The sequence below is a fragment of the Tachysurus fulvidraco genome, chromosome 15, assembly GCF_022655615.1.
Source record: "Tachysurus fulvidraco isolate hzauxx_2018 chromosome 15, HZAU_PFXX_2.0, whole genome shotgun sequence".
Classification (NCBI taxonomy): Eukaryota; Metazoa; Chordata; class Actinopteri; order Siluriformes; family Bagridae; genus Tachysurus; species Tachysurus fulvidraco.
The window spans coordinates 22,663,447-22,688,218 of NC_062532.1; the positions used below are offsets into that span (position 1 = coordinate 22,663,447).

The 24,772-nt window shown below is 44.9% G+C and overlaps 1 protein-coding gene across 3 annotated transcripts in view; it reads left to right on the forward strand.

Annotated features, from left to right (window-relative positions):
- mybpc2a (myosin binding protein Ca) overlaps positions 1 to 8,786 on the forward strand; it is a 45,569-nt gene extending 36,783 nt beyond the window's left edge. For all 3 annotated transcript variants that reach the window (XM_047800960.1, XM_047800961.1, XM_047800962.1), the window contains 9 exons: positions 1,769 to 1,903; positions 2,388 to 2,555; positions 2,673 to 2,761; positions 3,828 to 4,023; positions 4,835 to 4,974; positions 5,228 to 5,387; positions 7,572 to 7,708; positions 8,151 to 8,337; positions 8,430 to 8,786. In XM_047800960.1, coding sequence (XP_047656916.1) covers positions 1,769 to 1,903; positions 2,388 to 2,555; positions 2,673 to 2,761; positions 3,828 to 4,023; positions 4,835 to 4,974; positions 5,228 to 5,387; positions 7,572 to 7,708; positions 8,151 to 8,337; positions 8,430 to 8,461 — 1,244 coding nt within the window. In that variant the 3' untranslated portion in view covers positions 8,462 to 8,786. The remainder of the gene's footprint in view (positions 1 to 1,768; positions 1,904 to 2,387; positions 2,556 to 2,672; positions 2,762 to 3,827; positions 4,024 to 4,834; positions 4,975 to 5,227; positions 5,388 to 7,571; positions 7,709 to 8,150; positions 8,338 to 8,429) is intronic.
- The last annotated feature ends 15,986 nt before the right edge of the window (positions 8,787 to 24,772 follow it).

Genomic DNA, 24,772 nt, shown 5'->3' on the forward strand with positions numbered 1-24,772 from the left:
TTGTGAATTTCATTTCTTTTTGTGAAATTTGTAAAATTATTTGTGAAACTCTTTATATTTATTTGTGGATCATAGTGTATTTATTCAGAATAACGAAACAATTCTGACCCCATAGACGTCCCTCATGTCGTCTTTTCTCACGCTCTCTCGCCACACGTCGTATTTCTCACGCAGAAAAACTTTTTGACTATTTATCATATGTTTAATCCGCCGCGGCGCCCGAAACGTATCGGTCCGCACCGCCGTCTCTATGGAAACGGGCAGGAATCGAGCGCGTCTCCCGTGGAGCTCTTAGTCGAGCCTGACACTTATCAGCCAATCAAAAACAGAGGCTACACAACAGCCAATCAGAAAATAGCACTATTGTATCTGGGTAAGAAACAGTTTGTCTCTGGACAGGACATTGTCCTCAATCATGTCCCTAAACATGTCTGGGCTTGTGCTAAACTGTTTTATATGGGAGCAACATTACACATGATAAAGGGGTCCAAAAAGGTAACAAACACTTACAATAAACACCAGCAGTCATAATATCTCTCTCTCTCTCTCTCTCTATCACACACAGACACAGACACACACACACACATGTACACACACACACGTACACACACATACACACACGAACACACACACACACACACACACACATATACACACACACACACATATACACACACACACGAACACACACACACATACACACACGAACACACACACACACGCACGTACACACACGAACACACACACACATACACACACGCATGCACGCACACACACGCACACACATATACACACACACACACACGTACACACACGAACACACACACACACACACACACACACACATATACACACACACACACACACACATGTACACACACACACACGAACACACACACACGTACACACACGAACACACACACACGCACGTACACACATGAACACACACACACATACACACACGCACGCACGCACGCACACACACACGTACACACACATGTACACACACACACACACACGTACACACACACATGTACACACATACACACGCACGTACACACACACATACACACATGTATACACACACACACACACACACACACACACACACACACACACACACACACACACACACACACACTAAATGGAAATTGAACAAATACTTGTATAGTATTTGATTAAAATGTGGTCAGTGATCCTTACCAAACACAACACCCCCATTTATTTATATATTTATATATTTATATATGGGGTGGTGGTAGCTCAGTGGTTAAGGTGTTGGGCTACTGATCGGTAGGTCATGGGTTTGAACCCCAGGTCCACCAAGCTGCCACTGCTGGGCCCCTGAGCAAGGCCCTTAACCCTCAGTTGCTCAGTTGTAAGTCACTCTGGATAAAGGTGTCTGCTAAATGCCCTAAATGTAAATATATATAGTGGCGGGAGAGGTGTGTGCCCCCCCCCCCCCACACACACACATTTTTGTTGGGGCTTTGCGTGGGCGCTGGGGAGGTGGAGATGTCACGCCTGCCTGTCTTCAGAACTCGAGCGCCCTGTAGAATACATTCTAACATAGAAATAAAATAATAATAAAAATAGGAGATGACGTTTAAAACAGGACAACAGGAGACTAACATCTCGCTAATCCGCTAATCACAACAAAACACTGAGTCTCTCGATAGTCTTCAGCACATAGGATAACATTTGATGCAGCACTTGAGTGAGTCTCTCTCTCTCTCTCTCTCTCTCCCTCTCTCTGTCCGTTCCACAGCCCCGACGAGCGAGCCGACCCGGCTGATGGTTGATGACATCACAGACAACACGTGTGCACTGAAGTGGCGTCCTCCTGAGAAGATCGGTGCTGGTGGTGTGGATGGGTACATTATCGAGTACTGCCTGGAAGGAGGTGAGGACCAGGAAGTGATCTTGTGAAGCGAAGGTGAACAGGGTTAAAGGTCCTGGTATATAAAAGTCCCTGAGGATCCTAAAGCATCTGCTACTGAGACTGCTAACAGCCACTAATTAGCAAATTAGCATGCTAATGTACGAAGAGGAAGGTCACTCTGAGTACATGCCCTGTGGTTATTGGATGTCGGCCATATTTATGTGTGTGTGTGTGTGAGACAATTACTTTAAAACAAATTATTATAATATATTAGATTTTATTGTATAATTATTTCTATTATTGTGGATTCTTTTTATTTCTTTGTTTTAAATATATTGGTCTTGCATTGTGCGTGTGTGTGTGTGTGTGTGTGTGTGTGTGTGTGTGTGTGTGACATTTAACCTACAATCAAACTTGTCTGATTGTAATTATTTTGTATATTTGTACAGTGTAATTTATGGATATTCAAGGGCTTTTATTTTGTAAATGTGTGTTTGTCTTTTAGGGAGCGAGTGGGTGCAGGCCAACGAGACCCCGGTAGATAAGATCACTTATCGTGTTCGGGGGCTGCAGGTTGGAGAGAAATACCTGTTCAGGGTGAAAGCAGTGAACATCGCAGGCCAAAGTCCACCAGCTGAGATCAATCAAGGAGTCACCATCAGGGAGATCACTGGTGAGGGAGTCTCTCTCTCTCTCTCTCTCTCTCTCTCTCTCTGTCATTTACAGTATATTTCTTTTCAGGTAACTACACAACTGTCTCTCTCTCTTATGTCCTCTGTGTCGCTCTCAGAGAACCCCAGGATCCGTCTGCCTCGTCAGTTGAGGACTAAGTTCATCAGGAAGGTTGGCGAGAAGGTCAATCTGGTCATCCCCTTTCAGGTAAGCTGATTACAGCGTTTCATGTGCTGTGACGTCTGTACAGTAGAAGCAACAGCAAGGCAAACGATACAGAAAGCATCCCGGGGGAATACCAAGGCGTTCCCAGGCCAGCCGAGAGACATAGTCCCTCCAGTGTGTCCTAGGTCTTCCTCCCGGTTGGACATGCCGCGACCCGGCCCCGGATAAGCGGTAGAAAATGGATGGATGGATGGACGTGGACTCTTCTTAGACTTGGCCTTCGGTCTCCATGAATAAGATCTGCGTCTTGACTAAGAATTTTCCATTGCTTCACCATCGGAGAACTGATCTCGACTCCACTTGACTTGACCTCGACCCTCTGAAGATCTCTGCTAGTCTTAGTGTCGGACTTCACAGTGTTGCTCTTTACTACAGACCTGGAAGCCCCGGAGTTCATTCATTCATTCATTCATCTTCTACCGCTTATCCGAACTACCTCGGGTCACGGGGAGCCTGTGCCTATCTCAGGCGTCATCGGGCATCGAGGCAGGATACACCCTGGACGGAGTGCCAACCCATCACAGGGCACACACACACACTCTCATTCACTCACACACACACACACACTACGGACAATTTTCCAGAGATGCCGATCAACCTACCATGCATGTCTTTGGACCGGGGAGGAAACCGGAGTACCCGGAGGAAACCCCCGAGGCACGGGGAGAACATGCAAACTCCACACACACAAGGCGGAGGTGGGAATCGAACCCCCGACCCTGGTGGTGTGAGGCGAACGTCTGAACCACTAAGCCACCGCACAACCAGAGTTGCGGTTTTTAATTATTTTTCATTTAGACAAACACAAGCTTTTGTATTCAAGCCTGAAAAACTTTTAGGGAATAAAAATATCTACTGAAGACTAGTCTGGTCTTAGTAACTAGAACTTCTAGAACACAGAGACTCTGGATGTGATGTGGTATGAACTGTTGTGTAAAATCATGTCGTGGGGTATCGCCGTGTCCTACGCCGACTGGAGCGGTGTAGGTGGTGATCGTCAGGTCCAGAGGAAGTGCTATAAGTGAAATAAATCTGTCCTGTATGTCAGGGAAAACCTCGTCCTGTGGTGACGTGGTTAAAGGACGACGCCCCGCTGGACCCGAGACTGGTCAACATCCGCACCTCTGAGGTGGACACCATCCTGTTCATCAGGAGCTCCACCCGAGAACATTCTGGTAAATACACTCTCTCCGTCAAGATCGAGAACATGGAGGACAAAGCCGACATCGAGATCCAGATTGTAGGTGAGTTCACCACAGACGTGTCCAGCGTCCAGCGTCATGTTGGATCTGTTCATTAGTTATTTTCCGTCGGATGTGATGATCTTTACATTTCAGTTCCATTCAGTTTGGACTCCATGTGTAATTACGACCTCCTTTCCTAATCCAGCTCGTCTTAATCCAGAACAACAAAAGACAAATCTTTTACACTCGATATTTATAACGTCGATATAATAAGATGAAAGAAAGTCATCACTGTCCAATCACACACCACGACTGACCCCTAACACTGGAACACGCCACATGAAGGAGTCATTGGGAATATGGAGGGAATGGGGTGGGATTTGAGTTGGGGAGAGAGATAATGAGAGATCAGGAACAAACATCCTGCATCCAGGGCCAGGATTAATGCCCAACACCTTCAGCCTCTAACACACACACACACACACACACACACACACACACACACACACACACGCACACACACAGACACACATAGGCGCTGTATTATTGCTTTGTCTATTACTCATTTTAATCCCTCTGTCACATCAAACTTTATGCTCAACAGAGGAGTCTGTGTATTTGTGTGTACAGTGTGTGTGTATGTGTGTACAGTGTGTGTGTATGTGTGTGTGTACAGTGTGTGTATGTGTGTGTGTGTGTGTGTGTATGTTTGTATGTGTACAGTATGTGTATGTGTACAGTATGTGTGTGTGTGTGTATTTGTGTGTGTATATGCGTGCATGTATGTGTGTGTGTGTGTGTGTGTGTGTGTGTGTGTTTAGCAGTTAGTAATGATATCTTGACACTTTCCTGCCCCCTTGTGGACGTACAGAGAAGCCTGGGCCTCCCATCAACATCACAGTGACTGATGTGTGGGGTTTTAATGCTGCTCTCGAGTGGAAGCCTCCCAAAGACAACGGCAACAGTGAGATCACGGGGTACACTGTCCAGAAATCTGACCTGAAGACCAAGGTCAGGACACACACACACACACACACACACACACACACACACACACACACACACACACACACACTCAACACACACCCTGACCCACACACACATCCATACACACACACACGCAAACTGAAAATTTAGCACCCACCTTCCACAGGAAGAAAACTCTCATTGTGATACAAGGTGATATGAACGTGAATGTGTGTGTGTGTGTGTGTGTGTGTGTGTGTGTGTGTGTGTGTGTGTGTGTGTGTGTGTGTGTATGTAGGAGTGGTTCACGGTGTATGAACACAACCGTAGGCCAAGCTGCACCGTCTCTGACCTCGTGATGGGGAATGAGTACAAGTTCCGCGTGTACAGCGAAAACATCTGTGGCCTGAGTGAGGAGGCGGGGCTTAGCAAGAACACCGCCATCATCTCCAAAACAGGTACAGATGCATTATGGGATGGGGATTAGTTGTGCAGGATCGGATTCTCTAATATCACGCTCTCTCGGCTCAGAGATCTCAGATCTGATTGGCTGTCAGAAATATTCAGAGCACAATAAAGTCTCCGAATCGAAAAATGTTCACACCGTCTTCGAAATGATTTTGAAACAGTTAGCGGTGAGTGAACGTTATTTCACTTCTAGCCGTTGCTATTAAACGATACGATAAACAATAAATAAGAAAAAATATTTTGACAAATTAAAGCCTTCGCTAATAAATGTTAAAAAAATCCAAACAAATGAGTCGTCCTTAATTATATAAATACAGCGATACCTCGAGATACGAGTGCACTGACGTACGAATGTTTCGAGATACGAGCTGTGATTCGAACAAATTTTTGCCTTGAGATACGAACAGATTTTTGAGATCCGAGCCGCCGCCGAAAGAAAGACCCACAGCAACGTGTGCTCTCAGAAACAAAAGGCAAAAACGAGTGGAGAAAAGCGATGAAGAAAATTAAACAAAATTAATGTAAAGAAAACAGAAATTGTAGCAATTAAGTTTAGTTAAGAGAATTTCAGTTAATTCGTTCATTTTAGTGCAGTTTAGTTAAGTTCCATTTAAGTGTAAAGTAGCATTAAGAGTGTACAGTAGCGAGTAAGTGAAGGAAAGTGAAAGTGTAATTCCTCCTAACTCCTCCGCCTGTTTACTCCTCCGCCTGTTTACTCCTCTGCCTGTTTACTCCTCCGCCTGTTTACTCCTCCGCCTGTTTACTCCTCCCTCAACCTCCGTGCGCATCTTCCGTTAGCTCAAATCGTCCGATCTCCGAGGTAAATAATCCACTTTATAGTAAAACCAGTTTATTTTTTTAACCTTCTCTTTAATTACTGTATGTTTTTATAAAATATTTGTCATTTATAAATACAGGAACTGAACATTTTTCATATTCAAAACACAAACAAAACAACTGGAGTGGAATTTTACGAGCTGGAACGGATTAATGGGATTTGAATTCATTTAAACAGGGAAAATTGCTTAGAGATACGAGCAAACTGAGACACGAGCAAACTGAGACACGAGCAAACTGAGACACGAGCAAACTGAGATACGAGCAAACTGAGACACGAGCAAACTGAGACACGAGCAAACTGAGACACGAGCAAACTGAGATACTGTACAAGCAAACTGAGATACGAGCAAACTGAGATACGAGCAAACTGAGACACGAGCAAACTGAGACACGAGCAAACTGAGACACGAGCAAACTGAGATACGAGCAAACTGAGACACGAGCAAACTGAGACACGAGCAAACTGAGACACGAGCAAACTGAGACACGAGCAAACTGAGATACTGTACAAGCAAACTGAGATACGAGTAAACTGAGACACGAGCAAACTGAAATACGAGCGAACAGATACGAGCAAACTGAGATACGAGCAAACTGAGACACGAGCAAACTGAGACAAGAGCAAACTGAGATACGAGCAAACTGAGATACGAGCAAACTGAGATACTGTACAAGCAAACTGAGATACGAGCAAACTGAGATACGAGCAAACTGAGACACAAGCAAACTGAGATACTGTACAAGCAAACTGAGACACGAGCAAACTGAGACACGAGCAAACTGAGACACGAGCAAACTGAGACACGAGCAAACTGAGACACGAGTAAACTGAGACACGAGTAAACTGAGATACGAGCAAACTGAGATACGAGCAAACTGAGATACGAACAAACTGAGATACTGTACAAGCAAACTGAGATACGAGCAAACAGATACGAGCAAACTGAGATACGAGCAAACTGAGATACGAGCAAACTGAGACACAAGCAAACTGAGATACTGTACAAGCAAACTGAGACACGAGCAAACTGAGATACTGTACAAGCAAACTGAGACACGAGCAAACTGAGACACAAGCAAACTGAGATACGAGCAAACTGAGACACGAGTAAACTGAGATACGAGCAAACTGACTGAACGAATTAAACTCGTATCTCCAGGTATTACTGTACAAATAATTCTACTCTTTTACAACTTCTCTCCTTAAAGTAAAGTAACGCATCATGGATCGCTGTAAAGAAAACAAAAGAGCTTTCAAGACAACAGAGACACGAATCATATGTCCGTGAAAAACAGATAAAAGTTCCTAAAAATGTCCTCTCTTCTTTCCCCAGGTCTTCAGTATAAGAAGAAGCCATTTATCGGGAGGGACATGAGCAGCACCCCTAAGTTCATCACGCCCCTTGTGGACAGGTGTGTCATTGCAGGTTACAACGCGGCTATCAGCTGTGCCGTCCGCGGCAGCCCCAAGGTGAGACATCAATTTATCTACACAGCTATCTACGCTATATGGCCAAAAGTATGTGCCCCCCTGACCATCATACCAATACACTATGGGGTTCTTCCTAAAAAGTTTAAAGCACACAGTTGTACACAATGACTTTGTACACTGAAGCTCAGACCCTGCTCCAGCACGACAATGTCCCTGTGCACAAGCTCCTGAGCTTCATGAAGATCTCCACAGTGTGGATGGAGGTGAAGGTCGGAGTGAAGAAGTCGAGCTTCCTGTACAGAGCCCTGACTCTGAACAATTATTCACCACAATCCAACATCTAGTGGAAAACCTTCCAGAAAAGAAGAGAAGGGTGGAGCTGATTAGAACAGGAAAGAAAGAAACCTGTCTGTCTCTCTGTCTGTCTGTCTGTCTCTCTGTCTGTCTGTCTGACTGACATTGTGCTGTATTTATCACACAGCCCAGGATTGTCTGGATGAAGAACAAGATAGTCATCGGCAATGACCCCAAGTTCCTCATGCAGAACAACCAGGGTGTCCTGACTCTGAACATCCGCAAGCCCGGCCTGTTTGATGGAGGGGTGTACACCTGCAAGGCCATCAACGACTTCGGCGAGGACGAGGTGGAGTGCAGGCTGGAGGTCCGAGGTAACTACAAACAAACAAACAGAACTATACCTTCTCTTTTATCTTCCTGCTCGGCTCTTTCCTCTGTCTCACCTTTTTTTTTTACCTTTCAGTTTTCAAAGAGAAGGAAGGAGCGAAGAAATGAAGATCAAACAGCACAGCAGGCTGAAAGGGAAAGTGGAAAACAGATGAAATTACAGTAGAGTATAAATACGATCGATAGTGTAGCGTCTAGACCTCAGCCTGAATTCTATCAGCGGTGCTCATATACCATGAGATGATTGCGGTTTGCGAAGTATATTCGCTTTGTTATGATTGTGTCACTTGTCTGCACTCATGATATTACGCTTCAGTGTCTCTGGCAGCTTTGTGTATTTTATGCAAATGTTCATCAGCTCGTATTAATGAAGCCGAGCCTGAATGACATGAGGAACTGCATCTCTGACAGATTTATGCCCAAAATGAATGAAGGAATAAATAAATAAATAAAATCTTTAATTCAGACATGTGTCAGTTTATATGGATGTTCAGGAGAATGTGTGTGTGTGTGTGTGTGTGTGTGTGTGTGTGAGAGAGAGAGAGAGAGAAACAAAGAGAGACAGAATCACGTTCTCATTAGCATACACACTGGAGACCAATTATCGAACCCCATCAACACAGCTCTAATTAGCCCTCGCCCACGTCATTACTGAGCAAACGAATTGCGACTAATTTACACGTGATGCAAACAAACATAGCTCAGAATCTGCTGGGAATGCAGGAACTAAATACTGTCTCCTTCACGTGATGGACAACATGGGGTATACACTTACTTCCTACGGGACTCAACACACACGAGGGAACAGGAGCTAATGCTAATTGGACAAGACCCAGTAATTTAACCTACAAGACAAAGCATGCATGCTCAACAATCACACAGGACAGAGCATGCACACTAGATATCTGGAACAAACTGCATGCACACTAGATATCTGGAACAAACAGAGCATGCACACTAGATATCTAGAACAAACAGAGCATGCACACTAGATATCTAGAACAAACAGAGCCTGCACACTAGATATCTAGAACAAACAGAGCATGCACACTAGATATCTAGAACAAACAGAGCATGCACACTAGATATCTGGAACAAACAGAGCATGCACACTAGATATCTGGAACAAACAGAGCATGCACACTAGATATCTGGAACAAACCGCATGCACACTAGATATCTGGAACAAACAGAGCATGCACACTAGATATCTGGAACAAACAGAGCATGCACACTAGATATCTGGAACAAACAGAGCATGCACACTAGATATCTGGAACAAACCGCATGCACACTTGATTTAAAAAAACAAACAGAGCATGCACACTAGATATCTGGAAAAGACAGAGCATGCAAACTAGATATCTAGAACAAACCGCATGCACACTAGATCTAGAACAAACCGCATGCACACTAGATATCTAGAACAAACAGAGCATGCACACTTGATTTAAAAAACAAACAGAGCATGCACACTAGATATCTGGAAAAGACAGAGCATGCACACTAGATATCTGGAACAAACAGCATGCACACTTGATAAATAGAACAAACAGGGCATGCGCACTTGATTTATAGAATAAACAGGGCACGCACACTCGATATCTAGAAAACACAGAGCATGCACACTAGATATATTGAGTACGCACCATGTAGACAAACTGTAATTGTGTGAAACCTGCAGATCTCTAAACTGAACCAAAAAGAGTTTTACATACTCACTTGTCTTTTGTAACAAAGCCAAAAATTACAAATATTATATATACAATGCACATATTTACAATGCACTACCCATTATATACAGTATGAATTATATACAGTACATAACATAACTCATACTGTATATACTGGGTAGTGCATTGTAAATATGTCTAGTCAGTACACTGTGTTCACTGTGTGTACTGACTACGTATGAGCACATTACATCTTTTCCACATTTTCCGCGTGACATTTGAGTGTAATGACACAGAGTGAGCAGTAGAGGGCAGGAGACACCAACATTATTCAGCAATCACGTTGTACACAATCAGCACTAACACCGATCCGTTATTTACTCTAGTGACCTCACAGATGATTAGGAGTCTAGACTGTGTTTATGGGTCAGAATAAATATCTGTTTTATAAAAAGGGATTCAAAAATATTGTATACGAATTTTATACCGTTTACAGCAAAAAAAAAAGGTGCTAAAGAAAGTTCTAAAAGTGCAAAACTGAGATTCGGAACAACATTAAAACAGAATTAACTGAATACACATATATACTGGATATTTCTCTTTAATAAGACACACACACACACACACACACACACACACACACACACACACACACACACACTTTATAATTTCCTTTATAATTGAACTTTAATGTGAACCTAAAACTGGGATTAAATGATGACTCAGACCTCAAACCTTTATCTGTTTGTTTGTTTGTTTGTTTGTTTGTTTGTTTGTTGCCCTTCAGTCTGACTGTGTTCAGTGAATTTATTAAAACCCCCCCCCCCCCCCCCCCGATTTAAAACAATATCTTGGCAATACAAAAAATGAAAACGTAAATGAACTGGAAGTCGACGATTACGTACAATTAGACCCAGGAGTGGCAGCCTGAGATTCAAACTCACAACCTTCCAATCGGTAGTCCAACACCTTAACCAATAATCTACCACTTTTCTACAGATAGGATCTAACTAATAAATAAATGAGAGAGAGAGAGAGAGAGAGAGAGAGAGAGAGACAGACAGACAGACAGACAGACAGACAGAGACAGTCAGTTCCCAGGTGTGCGACTGCAGTATAGTGAGTGAGACATACGGACAACACTTACTGATCTGCTCTGACAGACAGACAGAGCGCTAGAATTAGGTAAGTAATTATACATGAATCTGGAGAGATGGATAAAGAGAGACAGGGAGAGAGAGAGAGAAAGAGAGCTATAATTATGTGAGTAATTATACATGAATCCAGAGAGAGACACAGAGACAGAGAGAAAGAGAAAGAGACAGACAGACAGACAGAAAGAGAGAGACAGTTCCCATGTGTTTAACAGCAGTACAGCGAGTGAGACATGAGGACTACACTTACTGATCTGCTCTGTGTTCAGGTGTCATTTTAATCCACTGCTGCTTTCACTCTCACTGGATGACAAAGTGATTCTGCTCTAAAACACACACACACACACACACACACACACACACACACACACACACACACACACACACACACACTTTTAGTAGAATAAGAAGAAGCCTTTATTTGCCACATTTCGGCAGAGTGAAATTATTCTCTTCACATATTTCAGCTTTGGAGATCACATAACAGGGTCAGGGCACAGGGTCAGGGCACAGGGTCAGAGAAGAGGATCAGAGAACAGGGTCATAGCGCAGGGTCAGAGAAGAGGATCAGAGAACAGGGTCATAGCGCAGGGTCAGAGAAGAGTGTCAGAGCACAGGGTCAGAGAAGAGGGTCAGAGAAGAGGATCAGAGCACAGGGTCATAGCGCAGGGTCAGAGAAGAGGGTCAGAGCACAGGGTAAGAGTGCAGGGTCAGAGAAGAGTGTCAGAGCACAGGGTCAGAGAAGAGGGTCAGAGCACAGGGTAAGAGTGCAGGGTCAGGGCACAGGGTCAGAGAAGAGAGCCAGGGCACAGGGTCAGAGCGCAGGGTCAGGGCACAGGGTCAGGGCACAGGGTAAGAGTGCAGGGTCAGGGCACAGGGTCAGAGAAGAGGGTCAGGGCACAGGGTCACAGCGCAGGGTCAGGGCACAGGGTCAGAGCACAGGGTAAGAGTGCAGGGTCACAGCGCAGGGTCAGAGCGCAGGGTCAGAGCACAGGGTAAGAGTGCAGGGTCTGGGCACAGGGTAAGAGTGCAGGGTCTGGGCACAGGGTCAGAGCACAGGGTCAGAGCACAGGGTCAGGGCACAGGGTCAGAGTACAGGGTCAGAGTACAGGGTCAGGGCTCAGAGTACAGGGTCAGTGCACAGGGTCAGTGCACAGGGTCAGAGTGCAGGGTCAGAGTTGGATCTCAGACAAGTTCATGTTGACCTCATAATCATTTTGGTTACTTTTGTGCTAGCATTAAGGTGTCAAAAACACAGAATTGTCCTTCTCTTTATTTTTCCAAACTTCCATACGATGTTCTGCTTCTTTCGACTCAAAGATTTCAATGTCAGTCTGTTGGGAAAAAACACAAACACCTTCACGTTCATCTGATTGTTAGCAACAAGCTAGCCAGCGAGTTGTCCTTAGTGCTCAATGTCCTGAGTGTTCCAGAGCTCAGCAGTGAACACATCTGCAGCATCAGTGACTGATCTAAAGTCTTTACAGTACAGAGTGTCCAGCGTCGATGTGGGAATTCCCAGTTTCTTAGCTCGCTCCTGATTACGACATATATTACGTAGCGTATGTATCGTAATCGATGATTTCTGTAACATTTATGGAAGGAGTCTCCAGTGTCAGGGGTAAAGACATGGGTAACATTTTCTGACATCTTCAGGACCAAGGAGATGGGGGGGGGGCACGGTGGCTTAGTGGTTAGCACGTAGCATGTAGGACAACAAGGGGTTCGATTCCCGCCTCCGCCTTGTGTGTGTGGAATTTGCATGTTCTCCCCGTGCCTCGGGGGTTTCCTCCGGGTACTCCGGTTTCCTCCCCCGGTCCAAAGACATGCATGGTAGGTTGATTGGCATCTCTGGAAAATTGTCCGTAGTGTGTGAGTGTTTGAGTGTGAATGAGAGTGTGTGTGTGCCCTGTGATGGGACTCTGTCCAGGGTGTATCCTGCCTCGATGCCCGATGACGCCTGAGATAGGCACAGGCTCCCCGTGACCAGAGGTAGTACGGATAAGCGGTAGAAGATGAATGAATGAATGAATGAATGACGGTCGTGTTAACGGCGACTCTGCTTGGGGTTGTGTTGTATTTATTTTCTATCGATTGCTTCTACACACTCTGATAAACTCGCAGCTCTTCTGCTGACACGCTGAGAACTTTATGATAGGGGAAAAAAATAAAATAATCACAGTTCTGGACGCTAGACGACTTCCTGTCTCTGCTGTAGGAAATGGTTCCTGGCCTTCTACCACTTTAGTGGCAGCCGCCGGTGCCAGATGCTGAGCTAGCAATCGACTGGATTTCTTTCTGTCCCTTAAGGAAATGACTTTGAAGAGGTAAACAGATTGCTCGGCTATTTTCTGCCCCAAAACCTGCCCACGTTTTACAAATCTCTTGACAACAGCCTGAACATCACGTCTCTCTCACCAGCTGCTGAAGTGTTCGGGTTTGAGTGTAACCGTGTTCTCGAAGTCTAAAGATTCCACCACTAACAGACTTAATTACACCAAGATACATCTCTCTCTCTCTCTCTCTCTCTCTCTCTCTCTCTCTCTCTCTCTCTCTCTCTCTCTCATGGTATATATATTCATTCATCTTCTACCGCTTATCCGAACTTCTCGGGTCATGGGGAGCCTGTGTCTATCTCAGGCGTCATCGGGCATCGAGGCAGGATACACCCTGGACGGAGTGCCAACCCATCACAGGGCACACACACACTCTCATTCACTCACACACACACACTACGGACAATTTTCCAGAGATGCCAATCAACCTACCATGCATGTCTTTGGACCGGGGAGGAAACCGGAGTACCCGGAGGAAACCCCCGAGGCACGGGGAGAACATGCAAACTCCACACACACGAGGCGGAGGTGGGAATCGAACCCCCAGTTGTCCTACGTGCTACGTCCTAACCTTTAAGCCACCGTGCCCCCCCGCCCCCCATTGCAATACAGTGTAATTCCAACATCCCACCACTGTCTGAAGTCTTTTGTTTTCAAAATCACCTTTTTTTTGTTTTCCGGTGTTTCCGGAAGATTACAAATTGCTCTCTGTGTTAAAGCGCCAGAAGGATGGTCTGCTAGAGAGGTGCGACAAGACAACCGCAACAGAAACTAGTTGATGATCTGAAAAACTGATTGGGCAAATTGAACAATTAATTATTAATTTCAGCTTTGATTTAGCAACTGCCCCTAAACTATCTCCTCCTTGCGTACGATTTTGACTGTGAGATGTGGACAGCGATATAACCGCCCCTGAACTGATATCTGTGCCATGACTGACAGCACGCTGTCCCTCCCACCGCATCGCCCATTCGACCTCATCATTGACATCGCTGTGTGTTTCTTGCAAGAAAAACAATGTCGTGTCTCTTTTGCTGTATGACCTTTGCCACTAGAGCACGCTTAAACCCCCCCCCCCCCCCCCCGGTGATGTCGAGAGCCTACTCTTAAGCACCTCCATGTTAAACTGGAAACCGAACCACAGAAAACAGAGCAGATAAAGGAGAACAAAAAGAAACAAGACTAACACTTTTTCCTTTGCGATGTTCTTCACGACCCCATGTGACGTACGGTAGTTTCGAGGATATCAGTGACGGTGATGTTAGTGTGATATTTCAAAATTACTTTCATTTACACTAGTTCCGGTTTCACTGTCATCTGACAACGGATCGTTTACTGAAGGATCTGCATTGTTTAACATCTCAGACCACATGACCTTCTTATCGTTTACCTTAAACATGGTTTCAACACTTTCTATTACCCCCCAACTCGCAGAGGGAAGCGCACTTTCGGCCGAAGGTGGGGGTTAACGACTCAGGTGTCGCACTTTCCTCGGCCTGGTTCACCTCGGCGCTCCCGGTGAGCTCCTCCTGGTCGGCCGCTTCACCCGCCACCCTTCCAGACTCAGGCACCACCATCAGCTCCACCATCCTGCCTGTGAGGACAGGCCAGGCGTTTGTGCCCAATGCCACCACATTCAAATCACTTCATAGTGCCTGTGATCACATAAATCCTGAACGTTCTGTCTTTGTATTTCTCATGGAAGGAACGATCTGGTGAATTTTCCAGTGAGTCCAACACCATAAACACCTGTCACCTAAAGGACGTTACATATTATATAATAGGGTTTTTACAGCATAGTAAGATCACTAGCAGGTTTTCCAAAAAGCATGAGCTCACACTTCAACACTTCATTGGGTAAAAATGTGGGTAGTTTAGGATAGTAACTTTTACGGATGGGGTAAACAACAGGAAACAAAAGAAACACGACCGTTGCTTTATTCGTGCGGGAATGTTGGAGTGGAGGAAATGTTTTCCCATCCAACCGTTGCTTCGACGTGCCATGAGCACGTCTTCCACCATTGCCTCTTTTCCACCGGAAAGAACCGTGTGCTGGTTCAGAGCTGGCGCTGGTGCTGGTTCAAAGTTGGTTCCACTGGAGAACCTTCTAAGAACCGGTTTGCCTTTCCATCGGCTAGAGAGCATCACAGCGCCGAGCGTGACGTCACTGTATACGTGTCACGTTACACAGCAACTTTAGCGCAGCAGCGACAAACACAAACACAACAACAACAATGGCGGATGTTACTTTACTGTTAATGCTCATGGCTTTGTGAACCTACATTAACACCCAAACGCGGCGAATAAAACGTGTACGTGCGGCTCCGTGTAATCTGTATAAACGGAGGTTGTGATCGATAAAGTACTTAACATTATTTTATCATTAACACAGAAAAATGTAGCCTTAGCATGTAGCTACCTACTATCATGTGTGCTGATAATGTATCATATTGCGGTAAAGTAAAAGTGTATTAAACATTAGTATACTTAAGGTACATTATCAAATGCACTAACAGTAGCCCCGCCCACAGCCCCGCCCACAGCTCCTGACACAAGCGGTTCTTAAGTCTAGACCAGCGACGTTTTGGTGCTACTTAAGAACCACTTTTCCTGGTTCACAGCCGGTGCTTTGGTGGTTGAAACAGAAAGAACTGGTTCTTAATTAGGCTCTGGCTCTGAACCAGCACTCAAACTGCCTCGGTGGAAAAGGGGCACATGAGGCCGTCTTCGGGTACACACCTGAAACCAATGGCGAAGGGAGAGTGATTGTGTCTCTGTTTAAAGAATAATTCCAACCGGTTCAAGACTCTCACCGACTCACAGAGAAAAGGAAAAAAATATGTGAACATTTATCTTACTCTCGCTGACATTGTCTTACCCCCTGAAGCCCTCACCTGAGTCCCAGCATGCACCAGTGAGAGAGAGAGAGAGAGAGAGAGAGAGAGAGAGAGAGAGCTAAATTATGTCAGTAATTGAACATGAACCCATATAGATAGATAAAAAAGTCTGAGAGACAGAAAGAGAGGCAGATAGTTAGAGAGACAGAGTGAGAGAAAGATGGACAGACAGAGAGAGACAGGAGGACAGACAAACAGAGAGAGATATAGGGACAGGGATAGTGAGAGACACTTGACAGAAAGGTACAGACATGGCAGAGAGATTGCGAGAGAGTAAAGGATAGAGCGACAGACAGATAAAGTGTAACAAAGAAAGAGAGAGAGAGAGAGAGAGAGAGAGAAAGTAAGAGAGAGAGAGAGAGAGAAAGTAAGAGAGAGAGAGAGAGAGAAAGTAAGAGAGAGAGAGAGAGAAAGTAAGATGTCCTGGTAAGGATGTTGGTGTTCGTGAGCAGATTTCAGGGTCATGCTGATATCATTATCTATAATCTTATGATGTGATCAGACAGTCAGTCCTTAGAGGATCTTCATGATCTAATCTGACGTGTTATCACATCCACCCACGGATGGAGTCGTCGTGTTTAACAGGTCACTGTAATGACAGTCGAACTGTCGCACTAAAGCAGCTGAGAGCTCGCCCTCTAACCTCTGATGTCCCGTGAGGTCGGGATCCTGACGCACACCTTAGCCACGAGAGCAATGTGAATGTTCTGACATCATACACAAAACATCTGAACCAGAGAGAGAGAGAGGGAGAGAGAGAGAGAGAGAGAGAGAGAGAGAGAGAGAGAGATGCCTCAAGATTATGGATGACACACCAGTTTTAAATATTCATCCTTTTCCTCTGGAGCTTTCTTTCCGTCTGACTGCGTGGGCACGAGCAGCTCTTCAGGTCACCTTGTTTTGTCGCCTCCACACCACACACACTCTTCACTCTGGAATCAATCAGCAGTTGCTAACTCCAGTGTTTTCTCAGCACGCCGGACAGCGTCGTGTTTCTCGCCTCTTAATCGAATCCGATTGATTAAACGTTATGGGTCTGCAGTGGGCTGTTGGTTTCGGTACATCAGTACATCAGAAAAACGCATTAACGACACGCAGTACAGCACGTGGGAGCAAAAAAAAGAGAGAAGAAAAAAGAATAGAAACAATAACGGAGAACATAAAAAAGAAAAAATACAAAGATATGAAACTTTGAAAGTTTGAGATGAGATATGAAAAATGTTCTTCAAATGTAATTATTAATATATGAGCCACTAGAGGGCGTGTGCTGTAGGTATGAGTCTTAATCATCACCTGCAGCAAAATAACACACTATTAAAGTCATCAAAAGGAAAAAAAAAGGGAACGAAATTCAGTGTTCAATGTTTTATTTGTTTATTAGTAAAATTATATCATCTGTGGGGAAAAAATCAAGTTAGCTTTGGTTGCTAAGCAACAATAACAAGACAAAGATGAAAGTATTCATGGACAGAAGAGTCCCACACCTCAGTACAGTAAGGAGGTCTAGAAAACACACCTAATGACAGTAAGGAGGTCTAGAAAACACACCTCAGTACAGTAATGAGGTCTAGAAAACACACCTAATGACAGTAAGGAGGTCTAGAAAACACACCTAATGACAGTAAGGAGGTCTGGAAAACACACCTCAGTACAGTAAGGAGGTCTAGAAAACACACCTAATGACAGTAAGGAGGTCTGGAAAACACACCTCAGTACAGTAAGGAGGTCTAGAAAACACACCTAATGACAGTAAGGAGGTCTGGAAAACACACCTCAGTACAGTAAGGAGGTCTGGAAAACACACCTAATGACAGTAAGGAGGTCTGGAAAACACACCTAATGACAGTAAGGAGGTCTGGAAAACACACCTAATGACAGTAAGGAGGTCTGGAAAACACACCTAATGACAGTAAGGAGGTCTGGAAAACACACCTCAGTACAGTAAGGAGGTCTAGAAAACACACCTCAGGGCAGTAAGGAGGTCTGGAATACACACCTCAGGGCAGTAAGGAGGTCTAGAAAACACACCTAATGACAGTAAGGAGGTCTAGAAAACACACCTCAGTACAGTAAGGAGGTCTGGAAAACACACCTTAGGACAGTAAGGAGGTCTGGAAAACACACCTCAGGGCAGTAAGGAGGTCTGGAAAACACACATCAGGGCAGTAAGGAGGTCTGGAAAACACACCTCAGGGCAGTAATGAGGTCTAGAAAACACACCTAATGACAGTAATGAGGTCTAGAAAACACACCTAATGACAGTAATGAGGTCTGGAAAACACACCTCAGTACAGTAAGGAGGTCTAGAAAACACACCTCAGTACAGTACGGAGGTCTAGAAAACACACCTCAGTACAGTACGGAGGTCTAGAAAACACACCTCAGTACAGTACGGAGGTCTAGAAATTATGTTGTCTGGAAAACCCCAGAGAACCTGCTCTTGGAAAGTAACGATGTATAGATGTCCCTTCTGAAAATAAACAAGATCTTCAGGACTGTCTGGAGAACATGCTGTATGGAAAATGTGCTGCCTAAAACAGAGTTTGTCTAAAAACTTGTCTGGAAACATTTTTTGTGTTAAGTGTACTGTCTGAAAACATTTTTGTCTGGGGAAACATGTCTTGGGATTATACAGCTGTCTGGAAAAAGTTGTTTTAAGGAAAATGTGTTGTCTGGAGGGGGGGCACGGTGGCTTAGTGGGTAGCACGTTCGCCTCACACCTCCAGGGTTGGGGGTTCGATTCCCGCCTCCGCCTTGTGTGTGTGTGGAGTTTGCATGTTCTCCCCGTGCCTCGGGGGTTTCCTCCGGGTACTCCGGTTTCCTCCCCCGGTCCAAAGACATGCATGGTAGGTTGATTGGCATCTCTGGAAAATTGTCCGTAGTGTGTGTGTGTGTGTGTGAGTGAATGAGAGTGTGTGTGTGCCCTGTGATGGGTTGGCACTCCGTCCAGGGTGTATCCTGCCTCGATGCCCGATGACGCCTGAGATAGACACAGACTCCCCGTGACCCCGAGAGGTTCGGATAAGCGGTAGAAAATGAGTGAGTGAGTGAGAGTGTTGTCTGGAGTAGGTTTTGTCTGGAAACATCCTTCTGGACAGTAGGACTGCCTGAAAATGTGCTGTCTATAAATATGTCCTACAGTATGGCTGTTTATAAAAAATATATATTTTGGGAAAATGTTCTGCCTAGAAAATGTTTTTGTCTGGAGAAAAAGGAAGCGGAAGCGCGGTGAGCGGGCGGGCGTCCATGCTAGGCTAAAAACATACCCTAGCCGACCAGCGCTCTCGTCCATTCTACTTTCTAACGTTTGCTCCGAGGACGATGAACCGGACTACATCTGACACGAAAGCACTACATGGCGAGAGCTTGATGGGCTCACCTTGTTTCCTGCCAACAGAAATGCAGCTCTGTGCAGTAAGACTTGCAGCGGTGGTGTGTGTTTACATCGACACGGAACGGTGCAAGAACTCTGTGCTTGTTTTTAGTTACTGTTCATCGCTAATGGAGTTTGTGACTGTTAGATGCAGGACATTTTATTATTTACCACCGGAATTCATCGTGAACATTCCCCCAGCGCTAATGCTAAAGAGGCTCTACTGTACAGTATGTGAACTCTATGGGGCTATTAGAATAAGACCGTCTGCCCCGACGGACTGCTTATCATCAATCATGCAAATCAGTGCTCTTTAAATTTAATCAGCGTGTGGACTTTGCAACGAGAGGGGAAAACACGCTGGATCTTGTTTACATAAAAATTCCTTGCGCGTATCGTGCGGAGCCCCGCCCACACCTCGGCTACTCAGACCACATCCCTGCTATGCTAATTCAATTCCAAGACAGCTTCACCTGCCTGTGATAGTGATGCTAACTGATTTTTACGCTCGTTTTGATTTGCAGAGCAATGTAGCGGCAAGGAAGACCACCCCTCCCCCCAACGATCAGGTACTCTGTCTATCCACGGCCAACATAAGGAGAACTCAGAGAAACCCATAGAAGGCTGCTGGACCAGACAACATTCCTCGCAGGATGCTCAGGGACTGTGCAGAACATCTAGCAGATGTCTTCACCGACATCTTCAACATTTCCCTGAGCAGCGCAGTTGTTCCTACGTTACCGCCCCCACCGGACCACCCTACAGTTTGCGTATCGTCCACGGACCATGCCATCGTTACAGCCCTTTACATCCCAAGCTGCATCCACAATGCCAACAGCATGGTGGACCTCACACACACCTCAAACACACTCTCCACCCCACACACCCCTCACACACTCTTCACCCGACTGCCATCTGGAAAAAGGTACCGAAGCATTCAGGCCTCACGACCAGACTGTGTAACAGTTTCTTTCCACAAGCGATCAGACTCACAACACACACACACACACACACACACACACACACACACACACACACACACACACACACACACACACACACACACACACACACACACTCTTCCACATCACCACCATATCAAACTGTTTATGCTCTTTGTCTTTTACATTTCAGTCGATTGCTGTTTTGGACAATACGTTACAATACCTCATATGTCTTTGGTGTTATGTGTCCTTTGTCCTGCACTGTATTTTTGTCTTTTGTCTCACACCGATAGCACCAGGTTGCACTTTATGTAACTAGGACTTACTAAGTCTTAAGCTCTGTGTTGTTCTATGTAGCTCCTTCGTTCTGCAGAAACATTGCGTCATGTCACTGTGTACTGCTAAAGCTATATATGGTGGAAATGACAATAAAAGCATCTTGACTTGGTCGTGTGTGTGTGTGTGTGTGTGTGTGTGTGTGTGTGTGTGTGTGTGTGTCTGTCTGTGTGTGTAATCAGAATTAAGATTCTATCTGGTATCTCTATTATTAATCAGCATCACGCTACATGTACTGTATGTATGTACGAGTGTGTGTGTGTGTGTGTGTGTGTGTGTGTGTGTGTGTGTGTGTGTGTGTGTGTGTGTGTAAGAGAGCTTAATCAGAGCTGAAAAAAAGCTAAAAAGTGAATCAGACCGCATCTGATTGTGAGCTCTGTCCGAGTCAGATATAGATGCTAACAGACTGGAGTGTGTCAGAGTTATGAAATGTGCGAGTGTGAAATAAACAAGCTGAAGGTGTGTGTGGGCTGCGCCGTGTTTACCTCCGCCAAGTGTGAAGACGGGCCCAGAATAGAGCATGTGCAGTCTGCTAGGGTTTCCGTATGGCCGACAGTAACACACACACACACACACACACACACACACACACACACACACACACACACACACACACACACACACACACACACACACACACACACACACACATCAATTGAATAATAAATGAAGTGTTTCCAGGACGCTGGACTCTGATTGGTCATCAGGTGTTGATTAGTTCTCCAGACCAGCAGCTCTGACAGTTACCTTTATATGCACTGATATGTTATAGTTTCTATGGCAACGGCTCATTCATAGAGACTCGAACGACGGGAAACGCAGGTGAGACGTTTATTTAATCATCGACAGAAGAATCTCCGAGACTTCGGGACAGAAGAGTTTTTCGCTTCTTTGCCATTTTTCTGTCACATGATGTAACAGGCTGCATTTTATTATCTGGACGTTTTTAATCAGTATAAAGAAGCGTCAGGTGTCGTGTGTGTGAGTCCGATCTCAAATAAATCAGACTCTGTCGTACTTTCGGTGTGTTTTAGACGTGTGTTTGTCCCTCTGTTGATGATCTTACACTGAATTTTAGTGTTGAAGAGAAATCTGAGCTGCTTTTTAGATGAACAAACACTCGGAGCTTCTCAGAGAGCAGAAATGGGTTTGATATCAACGTTTACTCTGAAGATACAAACATCTGTGTGGAGAAAAATGTGAATGTGTGTGTGTGTGTGTGTGTGTGTGTGTGTGTGTGTGTGTGTGTGTGTGTGTGTGTGTGTGTGTCTGCATGTGTGTGTGTTTGTGTGTGTCTGTCTGCGTTCGTGTGTTTGTGTTTGTGTGTGTGTGTGTGTGTGTTTGTGTATGTGTGAGTGTCTGTCTGCGTTTGTGTGTGTGTGTATGTGTGTGTGTGTGTGTGTGTGTGTGAGTGTCTGTGTGTGTGTGAGTGTCTGTGTGTGTGTGTGTGTGTGTGTGTGTGTGTGTGTGTGTGTGTGTGTCTGCATGTGTGTGTGTTTGTGTGTGTCTGTCTGCGTTCGTGTGTGTGTGTGTGTGTGTGTGTGTGTGTGTGTGTGTGTGTGTGTAGTTAGTGATGTGTGGGTGAATGTGTGTGTGGTTAGTGCTGGGTGTGTGTGTGTGGTTAGTGCTGGGTGTGTGTGTGTGTAAGTGTGTGTATGGTTAGTGCTGTGTGTGTGTGTATAAGTGTGTGTATGGTTAGTGCTGTGTGTGTGTGTGTGTGTGTGTGTGTATAAGTGTGTGTATGGTTAGTGCTGTGTGTGTGTATAAGTGTGTGTATGGTTAGTGCTGTGTGTGAGTGTGTGTATGGTTAGTGCTGGGTGTGTGTGTGTGTAAATGTGTGTATGGCTAGTGCTGTGTGTGAGTGTGTGTAAGTGTGTGTATGGTTAGTGCTGTGTGTGTGTATAAGTGTGTGTATGGTTAGTGCTGTGTGTGTGTGTGTGTGTGTGTGTGTGTGTATAAGTGTGTGTATGGTTAGTGCTGTGTGTGAGTGTGTGTATCGTTAGTGCTGGGTGTGTGTGCGTGTGTGTGTGTATAAGTGTGTGTATGGTTAGTGCTGTGTGTGTATGGTTAGTGCTGTGTGTGTGTGTATAAGTGTGTGTATGGTTAGTGCTGTGTGTGTGTGTGTGTGTGTGTGTGTAAGTGTGTGTATGGTTAGTGCTGGGTGTGTGTGTGTGTGTGTGTGTGTGTGTGTGTGTGTGTGTGTAAGTGTGTGTATGGTTAGTGCTGGGTGTGTGTGTGTGTGTGAGTGTGTGTATGGTTAGTGCTGTGTGTGTGTGTGTGTGTGTGTGTGTGTGTGTGTGTGTGTGTGTGTGTGTGTGTGTGAGTGTGTGTGTGAGTGTGTGTATGGTTAGTGCTGGGTATGTGTGTGTGCGTGTATAAGTGTGTGTATGGTTAGTGCTGGGTGTGTGTGTATAAGTGTGTGTATGGTTATTGCTGAGTGTGTGTGTGTGTGTGTGTGTGTGTGTGTGTGTGTGTGTGTGTGTGTGTGTGTGTGTGTGTGTGTGTGTGTGAGTAAATACCCAATCAACTCAATCCATTGTGAACATCCAAGTGATTTAATTGTGTTTTTAATGGAATTGTGTTGAAATATTTAACTCTTATTCTACATTTCATTTATTCTCTCCTTTTTGGTTTGTTTATAATAAATATTCGTCACAGTTTCCGTTCTCTGGGTCGTGATCATTTGGTTTTAATCGGTTTGAAAAACAAAACACAAAAATGTCCAACAAACCAACCAGGAATAAGAACACACTCCTGACCAATAAAGTAGGTCTCTATAATAATCTCAGTAATATTTATGATGAACTATAACGAACTATAACTATAATATGTCCATAATGTAGAACTAAATAGAACTGTATCGGGGCGGTCCCTGAGGTAGAACCTGAGGTTCCCGAGGTAGAACCTGAGGTTCTTGAGGTTCCTGAAGTAGAACCTGAGTTTCCTCAGATAGAACCTGAGGTTCCTGAAGTTCCTGAGGTTCCTGAGGTAGAGCCCGAGGTTCCTGAGGTTCCTGAGGCAGAACCTGAGGTTCCTGAGGTTCCTGAGGTAGAACCTGAGGTAGAACCTGAGGTAGAACCGCCCCTGAACTGTGCTGTAAGTTCAAACTTATTCATGAAATTCTGCCAAATTCTTCACTTTTAACTGACTTGAGGAGAACTGTATAGAATTTCCCACACAGATCCCTGATGTGTTAATGGTACAGCAGTGTCAATGAGTACAGTGTAGATTTATTCATCACACACACACACACACACACACACACACACACACACACACACACACACACACACACACACACACACACACACACACACACACACACCTGCCTGTACGCTGAGTAAGAGTCAGAGATGGAAAGAACAAATGCAGTGCATTGCAAAAAAACCTCAAACGGTTGTCATGGTTTCATAATATTGCCATGGAAACGCAAGCTGCCAATAAACCCATTTGAACCGAGTCACTGCGGGGAGAGAAGGAATACTGCTGTGTGTGTGTGTGTGTGTGTGTGTGTGTGTGTGCTTTGGTTAGTGTTGTGTATTTTGGGTGGTGTTGGGACACTGTGTGCAGTTATTTGGTGTTGTGTGTGTTTAGTTAGTGCTCTGTTTAGTTGGTACTGTGTATGTGTGTTTGGCTATCTCTATTTTTTTCTTCTTTCCTATTTCGTGATTTTTATTTCTTCTTTTTCTTGTTTTCTTCTCTTTTC